Raw genomic sequence first — 16,713 nt, 5'->3', positions numbered from 1 at the left:
AGTAGAGTTCTCAGCTAAAATACAGGTAGAATTAGAATGACTCGGGAGTTAATGATTTAGTGGGCGTTTGGACATAAGAATTATAAAATTCCGGAAAAAAGTGAAATTATTTTGTAAGTGAAAATGGTATTTGAAAATTAGAGTTGTGTTTGGACAGGAATATAATTTTGGGTTATTTTTGAATTTTTGTGAGTGATCTAACGTGAAAATTTTGAAAAGTTAGCCTTTTGGAGTTTTTCAAATTTTCAAAAAAATCCAAAATTTGTTTTCAAGTAAAAATTGAAGATGCTATGACCAAAAAATGATTTTTAAAAAAAGTGAATTCTTTTTTTATGGCCAAACGGGCCCTTAATGTTTCACTAACTCCTGCCCAATAATACTTGATTTGACGTATGAATAGTATAACATACATAATTGATTGAAATTAATTATAGAATAAGCAGCAGCTTTACTTGTTAGTACGGAGGTTTCCTCCAAGTTTATTATTATAACTAATAAATTTGTCCGCGCTTCGCACAGTTATTAAAGAAAAATAAATATGACTAAATAATAATAATAATAATTATATATAAGATCAATCAATTTTTACCTTGGCAATTATTCGAAGAACTTGATGTGCATGCTATATAATCTTTTTATACACGATAGGAATCACGTATGATAAAAGATAACTGCATTTTAAAGATATGAGCATATGTAAAACTACATTAATTAGTACAAAAATTGAAAAGGTTAATAGTGGTACCTTTTACCAAATAATATCGTGTACTTTCTCCGTTCCAGTTTATGTTAACCTATTTCCTTTTTGGTCTGTTCCAAAAAAGAATGACCTCTTTCTAAATTTGAAAACAATTTAGTTTAAACTTACAATTTTACCCTTAATGAGAAGCTTTTATAACTTCACAAATACACTGGGCACAAATGCTGATTTATAGGCATATAAGAGTTATAATGATTATAAATTGTAAGTTGCAACTAATGTAGAGTTGGCAATATTATTACTTTATTTTTATAAGCCTTTATTGTGGAGTATATTATAGTTGTTATGATTATAATCAATTTTTACTCATGTATAGTTTTTTTCGAATAAACTCATGTAAAATTTTGATAAGAAGTTAGAGCCAAATTTGATATAACTTTTTGCAACATGAAATCTTATGTGAATGTTTTTTTTTTTTGTCTTGGTATTCCTCCCTTTTCTCCATTGAAGCCCTTTGAATTTATAAGAGATAATGATAAGGGTATTTTAACGAAAAAATTAATTTTTAGGGATTTTTACATAAAATTAGGAGGAGATATTAAAGGAAAAATATAGGCAAAAAAGGTAACCAATATGTGTAGTAACGGGAGGGAAAAACATATGAAAACAAACAAAATAGAAAAATAAAAATTACAAGAAAAGAAAATTGATATTGTCCAATCTTTGAAAGCAAAACAGAAAATGAGACAACAATTGCAATCCAACAAAATGGAAAAATGAGGTTATTTAATGGCATAAGATATAATTCTATGAATTAAATCTGCCAACTTAAGTGTAACTTACCCTAGGATTTCATCCCCCATGGCTGGTTTTGTTCCAAAAATAATGTATTAACACCGCTGTTTTGATTGGGTATTGCTGCAAACGATCGAGAATATTCTTTCGAGTTTATATCTCAATTTTGAAGGGTTTTGGTGAAAATTAGAGTTGATTTTGGATGAATTTATAGATTGAAATCGGAAGATGTATTAAAATTGTATTTAAGTTGTGTTATGTTGTAGTTATATTTTTATTATTTGAATATTGTATGAAAGTTGAAAAATAATTGTATCATGTATGAAATTTGTATTTTAGTTATAAATACTTTCTTTGTGTAAAGTTATTGATATATATCAAAATTGTATTAAGAGAGGAAGTTTTGATTGGAATTTCAGAGAAGAACAAGAACACACACATAAAAAATATATATAAACCATATACAAAAGACATATTTGTATAAAATTTGTATGAAAATTGTATTTAAGTTGTATGATATTGTATTTATTTTTAACAGGGTAAAAATGATGCATGAAAGTTAAAGGTAAGATATAAATAAGTTGCATACTATATAATTAGTTGTATAAAATTTATTTTTAGTTTATATGTTGTTGAGGATGTATCAAATTTATATCAAATTTAAATATTCCGGCATTCAACTTGTTTGGTTTAGGTGATGTCTATCGTCATTGTATCTATTGCTTTGGTTTGATGCTACTTTCTGGTTCAAGCTATTAAAATAATTTTATAAAATTTGGTTCTCAATTAATTCTTGAACTATTTTACGTTACTATGGTTCGACTTTATTGGAATTGTTGTACTACAGTTAAGGCACTATTGAAAAGAGGGTACGAGAGAGGAAAATAAGGAAAACTGGTGTAATTGAATCCCATAATTTAAAGCTCTAATAATGGATTGTATATAAAGAAAAGAAAAAAGAGAAAAAATGAAAAGACTATAACTGAATCTCCTAATTTAAAGCACTAATAACAAATTGTATATAAATTATAAAAAATTCTTATTTAGGACGGATAATATACAAATTAGAATAATTTTAATAAATAAATTTCAAATATTATATATGAACGAAAAAAATCTTATTTTTATTACGCTGGGCCTCTATTTGGGCCATTGTACATTAACCGGAACGTTTGGAATTTAGACATTTATGTAGAGTTGTTGTATATAATGGCCCATTTTCGCCATTAGAGCTCTCATATGTATGGTGAAGGGGTTCAATTATATCCTTCTGCCGGAAAATTGTACTGTATATATGCATAAAATTATTTCTTTTAGGTATATATGTAACTTATTCCTCTTTATAAAAAGAAAATTTTTAGTGTAGCTTTTTTTAAACCCTTGTTAAAGTTTCTAGACGCCCGCTTCTATCTTCGTTTATTCATTCTTCTTTTATTCACTATTCACGTGGCAAATGCACAAATAGCCATTCTCAGGGAAGCTATTTAGAGATTAATTCATATTTATTTTGTCCTGAAATATTAAACTAAAAATCGTAACTATAGGACAATTCAGGATATTTTTGTACTGAAAAATTGAACTGAAAAAATGAAATTCATAATATACTGGCTAATTTCTAAATAATACCCTTTAAAGTGGCTAACTGGTGTCATTTCTACACTATTCACGGGTCCACTCTTATCCAAAAATAATAATTATAAACAAACAAGAATTTATTATGGAAAATGGCTCATACTCCTTATCCAGAGTTGAAGTAACAAGCATATGTTATAGTGAATGGGTGGCAATTTGAGCCCAAACTCATTTAACATGTCCAACCTGCCCAGAGATTAATGGGTTGAGTTACAAACATTTTAGCTTATTGGTTAATTTGGGTTCAGCCCAAATTAACTCATTATATTTTATAGCTCATTTTGACCCATTAAGCAACCCAAATACAATCCATGAAACTCACCCAAAACAAAAAGGTATCTCAACCCAACTTATGTAGAAATTTATTTAGTTGCCTTAATTTTTTTTTTTTAAAAAAAATTGTATTTTCAATTTTCTGTTATTTTGTTTTTCTGCAACCCCCAACCCCGCAAACCCCCTATCGCAACCCAACTTATATAGAAATTTATTTAGTTACCCCAATTTTACTTTTTTTTGAATTGTATTTTCAATTTTCTGTTATTTTGTTTTTCTGCACCATCCACCCCCTCCCTCCCCCCCCCCCCCCCCGCAAACCCCTCAAATTTTTTTTTACTTTTTTTCATTTTTAATATTCTGTTTTCTGTTTTTTTTTCATTTTTTTGCACCACCCACCCGCCCACCTCCCCACCCCCACCCACAATTTTTTTCAACTTACACATTTTAAGGTAAAAAGTTTTTTTATGCAAGATGAGCATGGTTCTAAAACATGGTTCAAGTTGGGCGAGTTGGGTTATGACCCATTGTTTAGTCCATCTTGACCCAACCCATCTTACCCAAGTACACTTTGGGTTGGGTTAGGCAATGACTCATTTATTGACCTAACTCATCTTGACCCGCCCAAATTCAATCCAACCCGCTCATTTGTCACCCCTACACTTATACAATTATCTTTTAACCATGATCAAATCTTACAACTATAAACTCGTGTATTTTGTGACTATATATTAAAAGGCAATACTGTTAGGATTAAAGTATTGACCACTAAATATGGGACCATATATAAAATAAAAAATGAAGCTGTAAAATCTTAGCTTAAATATTAAGCTATGATGCTTAATTTATACAACAAAAAGACTCCAACTCCTTAGCCAACATAAAATAACAAAAATATTATAACTTTATTGATTGAGGGATAATAAATATATAAATATATCCTGCTTGAATCTTACATAAACGTGCATATTCAATTATATTAAAAGGCAACACGGTTTGGAGTCTATAAAACCATACTATATAAAATGAAAATGAAGGTTTGAAATCTTAGCTTATACATAAAGCTATGATGCTTAATTTATATTTAAAATCTCTGGCTTTCACTAACGTTGACTTTCTCAAAAATAAAATAAAATAAAGTTAATAAATATTATAACAACATAAACCCTTGGGATATAAAATTAAGTGATATTAACAAACTATAAAAAGAAATGTGAATTGAAAATTTCTCTTTTCAAACAACAGATAGAATATTAAATATGCGGCAAAAATACATATATAGTACTTGTAAGTAGGTGTTGTATGGGGGTGGGTGGGTCCTTGGTGACATGAGAAAAGTTACAATATTAAGTAGGGGTTTCGTATTAGAAATTTCATTAAATATAAATAAATATTTAATTCTAAATCTAATAATTAAAACGAGCTAGGTTTAATGATAAATTTAAAATTTATAAACTTTAAATTCTGATTCTGCGTCGCGTCTGTTCTAAACAACAACAACAGAGAACAATGAGGAAGGAGTACTAGATAATATAATTATTCAAAGTCAACAGGAATATATATATATATATAATTCTTGACTTACGACCATTAAAAAAAGTTATAGTGGAGTAGTAAATATTCTTTTATTTTTTAATTGAGATCTCAAGTTCGAGTCCTAATTATGGAATAGCCTTTCATAAAGACCGCTTTTCAGAATTCGGGACCTAACGATTTTCAGTTCGTCACATGAACTGAATGACAATAGTCTTTTATCCTTTCACTTTGTTTGAGCTGAATTACATTCACCCTCTACCTTTTTGTGAAATGCATGTTGCAATCAAGGGCGGAGCCGGAGTGTGCAATGCGGGTTCGGTCGAACTCAGTAGCTTTTATTCAAACTCTATATTTATCTTAAAAAAATTCATTGAATATGCACAAATATTATTTGTTTAGAACCCAATAACTTAAAAGCAATATAATCTCGAACTCATAAGGTTCAAATTCTCGCTCCGCCTCTGAATTTACAATCACAAGTAAGTGATTTTTCGAGTGGAATTTTACCTCCTGAAATGAAATTTTTCGACGTGAATCCGAATTAATCAGACTAGTGAATACCGAACATCAAGCGAAAACAAAAAAAATCTGAAACTAGAGGTGATAGTACAAAAGATATGGTCATAGGAAGTACACATGACATGGCAATCTCACCGAGTAACCGGCCAATGAGGTGGGAGTATATAATATATGGTTTTTTTTTTTGGTAAAAGATAATATATGTTTTTTTTTTCTTTTTGGTTAAAAGATAATATTTGTTTTTTTTTTTTTGGTCAAAAGATAATATATTGGCAGCAAAGATTCGTTTAGGAAGAATTGGATTACATAAATAATGACACTAATTGGTCTTAGCCTCAAATAAAAGTAAGCTCCTATATACGCGGTGTTTACCTAATTAAATGACATTTTAAGGGGTGAAATTCAAACATAGCCAGATTTACGAGAATCATTCAAAAATAATCACAATTTTAAAAGTAATCGAAATTTAGCCACTTTTTATGTAAAGATAAATCTGAACGAAAACACTGTTCAAAATTCGGAAAAATACTCCAGCATAATATACTGGAGTTCAAGTATATTATGCTGGAACTCTATACTTGAACTCCAGTCTAATATACTGGAGTTCCAGTATAATATACCGGTCCATCATAATATACTGGAGATTGGAGCACCGGTGCTCCAAACTCCAGTATATTATACTGGAGCCAGCAAAGTATACTGGTCCAGCATAATATGCTAGAAGTTCATACACAGGTGCACTAAACTCCAGCATATTATGTTGGACAGTCTCTGTTACAGCAAAATAGTGACTACTTTTAATGACTTGGCAAATGTTGGCTATTTTTGAATGATCAGTGTGAAAACTGTCTAAATCGTGCTATTTTAACCATTTTAGGATATGTTATATACACCTAAGGGGTTGTTTGTTTGATGATAATTGATGATAAATTGTAATATTTCACATGAGATAATATAGTGGCGTTTGATTGGCCGTATAAGAAGAATTAATTGCCTCTTAACTAGTGAAGTATTTCATTGACTGTATTACATAGTTCCCTATTATGAGCGTGTTTGAAACTTTGAATTGTCTTTTAAGCTGGTCAAATCAGTTTTTAAGCTTTTTTTAATGGTTGGTAAAGTTAAAAAGTACTTAAATAAGTTAAAAAATCTTTAAAACAAGTTTTGGCTCAAAAGCTATTTCTGCTGAAAAGTCATATTTTTTAATCCAATCCAAATATGCTCTAAGTATTTCATATCTCCTATATTGCTGTTATTTTATTATGCATTTTTATGGTACTAATATATCGTCTCATGTTGCTTTTTTGAGCCGACGGTCTCCCGGAAACAGCCTCTCTACCCTTCGGGGTAGGGGTAAGGTTTGCGTACATATTACCCTCCCCAGACTCCACTTGTGGGATTATACTGGGTCGTTGTTATTGTTGTTGTTGTTGTTATATCGGAATCTATGCATTACTCCCTTCGGTCCATAATTAAGTAATTTGTTTGCCTTTGGCACATCCTTTAAGAAAATACTATTGTAAGTCCAATAGAAAAAGGGCATTCCAACTAAATTACCCGTAATTAATATTTACAAATTATTACACCTTGGCATATGTAAATAAGGGCGAATTTTAAAAAAATAAAACTAATTCATTCTTGATTATGTAAATAACACTTATTTTGGACTAAAATAAAGAGTCTAAAAAATCACTTATTATGTACCCCATTAAGTTATATCGGAATCTATGCCTTACTCCCTTGATGACATAATTATACATGCCATCACATAGGGATCAGACTATTTAAAAGCAAGAATTTCTTTTTAAAATAATTCATATATATATATATAATATTTTTTTATTATTAATCACCGCATAAGCACTCCTTATAATGATTATCCATATATAACTAATATGAGAACCAAACCACCCCTAACAGCGAGAAGAATTTTGTATGTCCTATGCAATTTTATTGATTATAACAAATTATTACTTTAATTTTGAAATTACTAAAATTTAATATTCAAATTTTAATCCAAATCTTCCCACGTTGGATTTGCCTGGATTTAATGTCAACTCTCTCAAACTGACCTTTTCCCTTTCATACTTATTTAATTTTTGGAAGGTCACCAATTATCTTCTCCTATAAAATCTTAGACACAAATTTAGACTTTTTTATCTTATCATAAGCATTATCTATTTCACCACCTTTGAAACTTCGCAGCAAAGAAAAACACAACCAATATAAAGAAAATTTCCAAGAAAAACTCAAGTATTATACAAAGAGATGAAGATGGTTTGGTGTCCTGAAAAAGCTTCTAAAGCTTATCTCGATACTGTCAAATCAGTAAGTCCATCATTTCTATTTTTATTCGACAATATATATGAAGCGAAGAAGAGCCTTGGCACAACGGTAAAAGTTCAAGCCGAGAAAACAGCCTCTTGCATTAGAAATGCAAGGTAAAGTTGTTTACATAAGAGCCAATGTGAGTCGGCTCTTTCCTGGAGAGCTTATTGCGTCAGATATCTCTTAAAATATACATGAAACTTATCCAGAAATTAGAGTTAATGGATTTAGAATCCAAAAAAAACTTTTGTCGCATGCTAAAAGTATCCTGAAAACTGTGATCTTAAACATGTCATGATATTTATTTTTTTACCATAAAAGTATCTCATTTTTTTTTCTTTTCTCAATCTTCCTGCAGTGCGAGTTACTTCAAGAATCCAACGTAGCAGAATTAATCTCAGCAATGGCAGCAGGATGGGATGCACAAATGATTGTAGAAACATGGTCACGACGTGGGGACGACGCTACATCAACCAGTATCGGCCTCTCTATCGCCAGCAAACACACAGGTGGCAAACATATTTGCATAGTGCCCGACGAAGATTCAAGAATTGAGTACACATTATCAATGGAAAAAACTACCGGAATATCGCCGGAAGTTGTCGTTGGCGAGCCGGAGGAAACAATGGAGAATTTAGTAGGAATAGATTTTTTGGTAGTAAATTGTGAAAAAAATGATTTTTCAAGAATATTGAAGGTGGCTAAGTTAAGTCATAGGGGTGCAGTTTTGGTATGTAAAAATGTGAGTTCAAGAATTGTTTCGGATTTTAGATGGAGAAGTGTACTGGACGGAAAATCAAGAATTGTACGGTCCGTTTTTTTGCCGGTAGGGAAGGGACTGGATATTGCTCATGTGGGGGCTGCCGGCTCCGGCACCGGCGAAGGGAAGCGTGGTACCGGCGGGAAGATGGAGAAGAAATGGATTAGAAGGTTTGATAGAGAATCTGGTGAGGAGTTTGTGATTCGAAAGTGAAATTCTTTTGTTTTTGTTTCTAACAAAGAAGAGGAGCCTGGGCTGCCTTTTTTTTTGTTTCTAACAAAAAAATTGTTCTTGTTTTTTCTTGTCTTTCTCTTTCATTTCTTTTGCTATTGTTTTTACTTTTTGGGGCATTTTTGGGTGATGTACAAAGATCATACAAAGTTGACAACAGATCTGTGGTTTACCAGTATTGGTTTATATGCTGGTGTGATTTTGTTGACATTGAGTTCATGAGCTGTACATAATAGTTTGAGATTGTGAGTGAACTTGAAGTAGCATTTGTAACAAAGAGAAAATCATTAGATGTGTTATGAAAGCTAGTATTTTGTATTTGCACATGACCTTAAATTAGTCATTCCTTACTTTTAGTCCCCAGTTGTATATAAAGGCTCGTTTGGTACGAGGGATAAGGAATAGTTAATCCCGGGACTAAATTTAAGAAGAGTTTATCCTATGTTTGGTTGGTAGAAAACTGCAGCATAGTTAATCCTGGGATTAGTTATCCCGGGATTGTAGTGTCTTTTTATCCCCATAGAAATGTGGAGTAACTAATATACGGAACAATTAATCCTGAGATAACTTCTTTCCAATCAAACGACCGTTCATCCCCTCCCGTGTTGCAGATCTAGAGATAGAACCCACTAATCAGAAAGACATGATTTACCGAGACTGTTCAAATAGGCATAGGCCAACTAAACAGCATTCTCATGGAAATTGATTTTATGCTTATGGGAGTAGTATGAGATCCGTAATTGGAAAAATATCACCTGTATGGGATCGTAGTATGGATCTGATTGAACACGCTCTGCGAGCCTGATAGACAGCTCGCTCATTGTCAGAGGCATCTTCCACTTTGTAATTGAAGGGTTCCAAACCTCGCTTGCAGAGCCTGATAGACAGCTCGCTCATTGTCAGAGGCATCTTCCACTTTGTAATTGAAAGGTTCCAAACCTCGCTTCTGATGGCTGATCAACAAAGAGTATATGATCTACTCTTGCTAACCCTCTATCGACAAGCCTTCCATACAATATGCAAAGTAGGAAGAACCAATAAATGGAACTATCTGAATTCGTACACGGATAGTAACTAGTTGGCAGAATTTAAAACTGAAGACTACTGATACAAGAACCAAGTCGTTCTAATAAAAGCATAAATAATGAAGATGGTGACACTGACAGCCTATATAAAAGGACATCCCATGTTTACGCAGACTCCGAAGAAGGGCCACATTCCAAGGGATGTGATAGAAGCAACCTCCTACCTTGACACAAGCATTACGGCTCGAACCTGTAACATAAGTCACGCAAAAATAACTTTATCATTGCTCCAAGGCTCCTTCTATAAGGAAGACCAATTCTAAAACCTCCACTGATATAAGTATTAGTTAACCAATGAGAGTAGCAAAACTGTGGATTGCATTAGCATATCCACCTTGGTACTTGTAAAGTGAAAAACTTATCCAAAGAAAGGAGATTTGAAAACTTAACATGCTAGCTTACCTTAATTTTTATTACAGCCCTTGAAGTTCGTGCTCTTAGAAACAATGAAACTTGTGGTTACAGCCTATGAAAATAACAATAGCATGCTAGCTTACCTTAATCTTTATTACAGCCCTTGAAGTTCATGCTCTTAGAAACAATGAAATTTGTGGTTACAGCCTATGAAAATTACAATAACCATACGAGTGAAAACAGCTAGAAGCTAATACGTGACGTCTGTGAAACTGTCATCTAGTTATATGTGGATAAAAAGAAACAATGTGCCAGTCTTTCGACAATAGCTCTTGATTTTTTTAGGACTGGCACATGGATCTCTTCCGCCACGTCTTTCAATAATAATCAACAGCAGAAGAAACTATTGGCCAGAGTTCAGCAAATTTTTGATATCAGAAATCAATCATCAGTTATAACTTCTTTTATATATGCACTTGTTTTTCATGCAGCATTCTTTTCCTTCCCCATGACAGCCCTGAAACCAACAGTGTTTTGGCACTAGATTACGGATACAGGAGTCATGAAAACAGAATCTGTGGAGAAGAAAATGGTTAGAGCTCTTACAACTTAGAAAGTTTTTTTGCAAGCCCGTCAGAAGGTGGCAGCGGAGCATATGAAGCAGCATTGATTATTTCCTGTTTCATCACCCATCGGAAGTGGATATTTACTATTTAGGTTTGCTCAACAAGAATCACAAGCCAATTAAAGACAACATTACGCTTCTTAGTGCCGATACATGATACTATCATTATATCCAACTGTGCTTATCTGTGGATACTTATCGTTATTCTATCTCTCTGAGCTAGATTTTAGATAGAACAGCCGCACCATTTCGAGAAATGTTAATTAGAGATTCTTATATGACAAATTTTCTCCTTCCTCAGTATATACCACATTTGTGCGAAAATACACACATTAATACCTGAAATTTCCCCAGCAATTTCTGCTTTTTTGCCACAACATCTTCAAAATTATTCCTGGAAAACAATAGAGCAGGATAGTATTATTACTTGGTAAACAACCAGGAAAAGAAAGCAAGAAAGAATTTGAAATCAGTAGAGAGCAGATTCTAACTCTTGTTTTCTAGTCTTAGTTGAAGTAAGCACAAGCTCCCCATCCTTGATCCGACTCTTTTCCTGTTCATGGCCATCAGAAAGTCATTTTCCTATAATAAAGTGCTAAGAAGGGGACGGCTTGATTTTGAAATTAAACACAACATAGAAGCAGTTCAGGTATTTTTGACATCCTAATTATCAGAACCAGCAGAGATTTTCATAGTTACATCAAGTAAGACAGGAGATAGTGCATGTGATAACCATCTCTAATTGGATACATATGACTTGTTTAAGTCATTTATAATGCTTTATATTCTCTAGCACTAGCATGTGGAATAATACTTTGGATGGAGGAGGAAGACCTAATACATTTTTTTACTAGTGGCTAACCAAGACCGTTTCAACAGGTACAGCCAGCCAGAAGTGTTAGAGTGGAGATACTTTATATTCATTTATCTACAGCTTTGCTCTCTCAGGTGCGAGCCTGATCCTTTTCATTGGACAAGCACATGAAAATACTAGGTAACAGGTAGTGGTGAGACTCAAATATAGTACCTCTACCTACTCTGATACAATGTTGAACTACGTAATCACTTCATCTAAAAGTTTATGTTGTTAAAACGGGAACACCTTTATCTAATTATTCTAGGTCTGCAACAGTTTTTCTACACTAAGGGCGTGTTTGGAAGCCCACTTATAATTGGATTTGGGCATAGTTGGATGTAATTATACAGTTTACTTGGTCAACATGCAATTGTGTGTAATCGAGGGGGATCGATTACACTCTACAATTACCGGAAGACTTTTCAAATTCTTTTTAATACTTCTTATATATACATATATTTTTTTTTGAATTGATAACTTTTGTATATATTGATAACATCAGTACAACCTAAATTTACAAGTAGGTGGTAAGTAGATGTGCTGGTGTGCAACCTAGCAAGATCCTAGTATGTCTACGATTGTCAATGTATCTTCTGTGTAAATCTGTTTACACCAAAAACAAAAAAGAAGAATACAATTGAGTTTGATCTTCTGTACTGGGTTGCTTCTATCTTCAAAACATCTAGCATTCCTTTCCCTCCAAACTGTCCACTAGATACAAGCCGGGACAGTCCTCCATCTATCTCTGTTAGTTGCTTCAGCACCAGCTTCTTCCCAACTATAAAGAACTTCATTAATCCTGCATGGCATTGTCCATGAAATACCCCTAAGACTAACAAAGATTTTTCATAGTTGGTATGTTATCTTGCAATGTAGAAATAAATGGCTAACAGTCTCAGCGTTTTCCCCACATAGGAAACATCTTGAACACAGAGAAATTCCTCTTTTTATGAGATTATCCTGGGTTAATACAGCCTCATTTGCTAGTAGCCAAGAGAAATATGCCACCTTATATGGAATCTTTGTTCTCCATATATGCTTCCATGGCCAAACATCTATCTGAAGATCATTTTGATTCAAAATCTTAAATGCATCCACCTGATAGACCACTCTGTTGTGCCTCTGCCACCAAAGTGAATCCACCCCGTCCTGTAATCCTTTAAATGCTTCCAGCTCTTTGTAGAGGTCAGTTAATCTTGTTATCTCTCAGTCATTCAACTATCTTCTAAGAGTGAGTTCCCATCCTTGATAACTCCACATATCAGCTGTTGTCCTATGCTGGTTTTGTGCCAAACCAAATATATCGAGGTATCTTTCCTTTAGGCATCCATGTCCCAACCAAATATATATACATATATTTGTCACACAATAAAACTAATTTACATGTTCATATGAAAAAGCTTATTTAAATATTTATAATTAGCTTTTATTTAAAATAAAAGAATATCCAACTATGTAATCACACTTGTACAACCAAACATGACACTGGGAATTGCACATTGATTACGTATTGGCAAACACAAGGTCATTGTAATTAATATACTACTCCCTCTGTTTCAAAAAAATTGGCATAATTCGGAGTACGATGGTCAAACTACTTAACTTTGACTGTGAATTTGGACATAGATTCTTCAAGTTTTTGAAAATAAAATTTATATTTTTGGAAACTACATAAAAAGTATTATAAGTCATAATAATTTATAATTCAAAATATTTATAAAATATTAAAGAAAAGCGTGGTCAAAGAACAACCTCGTAGACTTCCCAAATAGTAATAGTGTCAATCTTTTTGAAATGGAGAGAGTATGTAATTTAAGTCATCGTCATTCAACCAGATGGCATACAATCAACACATACACAATAAAGATTCAGAGGTCTAGTTTTTTTGTTTTCTTAAGGATTCAAAGGTCTAGTTATTTACTTTTTAAGGATTCAAAGGTCTAGTTATTTGCTCTTTAAGGATTCAAAGGTCTAGTGTTTTGCTTTTTAAGGATTCAAAGGTCTAGTGTTTTGCTTTTTAAGGATTCAAAGGTATAGTTAATTCCACTTGAACTTCCATGAAGTCAACTTGGAATTAAGAGAAAGAATGGAAATCCAAAACTACTGAAGCAAGATGACGAAAAACAGGGCGACCAAATTTCACCTGACATTTCCTCAAGGACATAACGTAAAGATAAAAAACACTAACCATGAGCATGATCCTCTCCCTGACTCTTTCACTCAACCAATGAGCATTTTTGACATCAAGCTTCATAATAATTTTTGTGCCAGCTGCAGATAAAAACAACTGTCTTTGGGATTGCATTTACAGAAGACATGCTGTTCACATGTTATGTCAAGTCAAAGAACAACCTTATCAAAAAAAAAATGTCAAGTTAAAGAACTAACAGACCTGTGTTAATACTTCTAACACGAGCTTTGCTTGCTGCAAAAGGAAAACAATTTCATTGATATTACACTTTTAAGAGTCAACGTAACAACAACAACAACATACCCAGTAAAATCCCACTAGTGGGGTCTAGGGAGGGTAGAGTGTACGCAGACCTTACCCCTACCCCGGAAGGGTAGGGAGGCTGTTTCCGGGAGACCCTCGGCTCAACGGAAGAGACAATAATATCAGAAAAGAAACGAAAGAAGAGATATAGAGTCAACGTAACTGCTGAACATATTCTCTAAGATAAATCTTTACCTGTACTAGTATTTGGCTTCTGATTTCCTTTCTTCCCTTTCTTCGTGTTAGGCTTGTTTGTCTTAGTCTTTGTGCTTGCTACACAGAATATCCAACTTTCTCAGACATATGCTCTGCTTACATTGGCCAATATTGTAAACCAAGAAGTCTACCTGTATTAGTGTCTTCTGTATGACTTCTGGAGTCAACATATCCCGCAAAGCTCACAGAAACATGACCTGCATGTGACAGTAAACGTGAAAAGCAAGCGGACCACCAATAACTAACATCTTCAACATACAGCTCCTCTCAAAAAGAAGCCATACTGTTAGAAAAATCTACTAGATAGCAATTGTATAAGTGGCAAGCTCAGAAATTCTAGGCAGAACACAATCACACATTAATATCAAACAAGCCTGCCCAATATGTATTTTCTAGTTTTCCCACCCATGCAAAAACATCACCCTTCTGTAATATGAATTTTAATTAAGCCAAATGATGACAAGCTAACGCCCTAAACTTTCCGCTCAACAGAAAAAGATTTAATCAAAGGGGTGTTAGGCTAGTGGCTGTTGTATAGTCACAAAGCTCGAATCCCTGAATTTACCTAATAACAAAGTGAATTATCAAATATATTTTTATTTATCGAAGATTAGCATCCTCAACCGCTCCTGAAACTTCATAGTAGAGAACCAATGCATAATGTTTCACTCATTAGAAAATAGGATCATTGAAAAATGCTTAGCTTCTCTATTTCACGTAGCCTACTCCGAATTCATGTAAATCATACAATTTAAATCTCCCATGGTGAAACAAAAAGCTAAAGTTCAACTACTAAAAGAGGCGGATGTAAGGAACTGAAATAATGGATGCATCTGCACCAATTGCCAAAACTCTATATCTGTCATTCTGCCATTAACTTCAAACTTCAGCACAAGGAACTTATCATAAAATCTCAAGCTAAAGATTCATCTCCTCACGCCAATACTCATGGGGTCCCTAAACTCTATGCATAAATTTACACTAAACTCTACCTATATGCTCCATCTATCCCCCAAAGTGATTGGCCCCTCAGAATATTCGTTCCTTGATTACAAACTCAATAAACTTTTGACCATTGGTCTCAGAATAATTGCAACTTATCCTAGTTTTCCAAATATCTAAATTTTAATTCAAACAAATGCATTTTTTTTAATCAGGTAAATTGTATTAATCAAAAGGGAGAGAACTCCCGTATACAAGAAGTATACCAAAAAGTAGAGAATTTACATCAGAACATGATTCTCTACAAAAGACGCCCAATCTCTATACAAATGGGGCCAAACAAATGCATTAATTTAGCCTGATTTATCTCCAAACATCTTGCTTGACATTGAAACTAAGTAAACTTTGACCAACATTTAGAAGAAATTCACCTTTTTTAGATCATGGTGGTGATTGGGCTGTGCACCTCAACTACTCCGTTGGGTACCTGCTATCTCCCACTACAAAGGTATTGGGTACTCCGCCCACCAAGTTTTAGATATATGGGAAGAAATCACCTAGGTATTTTTTCCAAAACTGGGATTTGTAACTTAAATATTTTTCCTTTAATTTCCAAAAATCTTAAGTTTAACTTTAAACAAAGATGATGGGGGTGATTGGGCCGTGCACCTCAACTATTCCACTACCTACCTGCTATCTCCCACTATTGGGTACTCCGTCCAAGTTTCAGACAGATGGAAAAAAATCACGTAGTGTATTTTTGCCAAAACTGGGATTTGCAACTTATAATACTTTTCCTTAAATTTCCAAATAGCTGAAGTCTAATTTTAAACGAATACAATAATCTAGTCCAATTTAGCTCCCTTAAGCTAATCAAATCAACTCTCTATAAGCCAAAAGCAACAAACAAATTGAGTACAACGAAATTGAATATGTGGGAATGTACTTAGGGTTATTTTCGGAATAGGTTCATTTCCGGTAGAATGAGTTCGTTCATCTGCTTGAAGGAGGAATTTGTACACCGCCGGTAATCGTCGAGGAGCTGTTTTCTTCTCGAGGTAGCTGAAACTTGATGTCGACGACGCAAACCGTACAGGACCGCCGCTGACGACGGCGCGTGGCAAGGGAGAGCGCGTACCGTTGAAACTTGCTGCTGTTAACAATTTTTGATTCGACAATTGTCTGGCGATCTTATTAGCTTGTTTTAGGATTGCTGCCATTATTGTGAAGAAGAAGACGTCAGTGGCCTAAACCCTAGGGACCCAGAAATCACAATTTTTAAGTTACGGTTGTTTATGGTTTATACTACGGCGGCGGAACCTAATTTGTTAAATACCGAATTACTATACCAAAATCGAAAATTTTGG

General features: G+C 33.5%; 2 protein-coding genes across 4 annotated transcripts; one reads left to right on the top strand and one right to left on the bottom strand.

Moving 5' to 3' along the window:
• Positions 1-7,635: 7,635 nt before the first annotated feature.
• LOC107801110 (uncharacterized) lies at positions 7,636-8,901 on the top strand. 2 transcript variants are annotated; one of them, XM_016624392.2, is made up of 2 exons: positions 7,636-7,783; positions 8,142-8,901. In XM_016624392.2, the coding sequence occupies exons 1-2, from the start codon at positions 7,724-7,726 to the stop codon at positions 8,754-8,756; spliced, it is 675 nt and encodes a 224-aa protein (XP_016479878.1). In that variant the 5' UTR covers positions 7,636-7,723; the 3' UTR covers positions 8,757-8,901. The 2 variants fall into 2 exon arrangements, 1 of the variants encoding a protein (XP_016479878.1); XR_012709357.1 differs by having other exon boundaries at positions 7,766-7,896; positions 8,142-8,267.
• Positions 8,902-9,801: 900 nt separating this feature from the next.
• On the bottom strand, positions 9,802-16,673 carry LOC107801109 (uncharacterized). 2 transcript variants are annotated; one of them, XM_016624390.2, is made up of 9 exons: positions 16,293-16,673; positions 14,536-14,601; positions 14,384-14,461; positions 14,087-14,119; positions 13,883-13,965; positions 11,330-11,391; positions 11,178-11,232; positions 10,820-10,890; positions 9,802-10,049 (listed from the first exon to the last, which is right to left on the bottom strand). In XM_016624390.2, the coding sequence occupies exons 1-9, from the start codon at positions 16,564-16,566 to the stop codon at positions 10,037-10,039; spliced, it is 735 nt and encodes a 244-aa protein (XP_016479876.1). In that variant the 5' UTR covers positions 16,567-16,673; the 3' UTR covers positions 9,802-10,036. The 2 variants fall into 2 exon arrangements, with proteins under 2 accessions (XP_016479876.1, XP_016479875.1); XM_016624389.1 differs by lacking the exon at positions 9,802-10,049 and adding an exon at positions 10,236-10,730.
• Between the last annotated feature and the right edge of the window lie 40 nt (positions 16,674-16,713).

The sequence above is a fragment of the Nicotiana tabacum genome, chromosome 5 (genome assembly GCF_000715075.1).
Source record: "Nicotiana tabacum cultivar K326 chromosome 5, ASM71507v2, whole genome shotgun sequence".
NCBI classification, from domain to species: Eukaryota; Viridiplantae; Streptophyta; class Magnoliopsida; order Solanales; family Solanaceae; genus Nicotiana; species Nicotiana tabacum.
This window is presented reverse-complemented; position numbering and strand designations above follow the sequence as displayed.

Coding starts and splice junctions, on each gene's coding strand:
- LOC107801110 (XM_016624392.2), top strand. CDS start 7,724: ATGAAGATGGTTTGGTGTCCTGAAAAAGCTTCTAAAGCTTATCTCGAT. Junction 7,784..8,141: donor ATCTCGATACTGTCAAATCA/GTAAGTCCATCA, acceptor ATCTTCCTGCAG/TGCGAGTTACTTCAAGAATC.
- LOC107801109 (XM_016624389.1), bottom strand. CDS start 16,566: ATGGCAGCAATCCTAAAACAAGCTAATAAGATCGCCAGACAATTGTCG. Junction 14,120..14,383: donor GAAGCCAAATACTAGTACAG/GTAAAGATTTAT, acceptor TTCCTTTTGCAG/CAAGCAAAGCTCGTGTTAGA. Junction 13,966..14,086: donor TGTTAGAAGTATTAACACAG/GTCTGTTAGTTC, acceptor TTTTATCTGCAG/CTGGCACAAAAATTATTATG.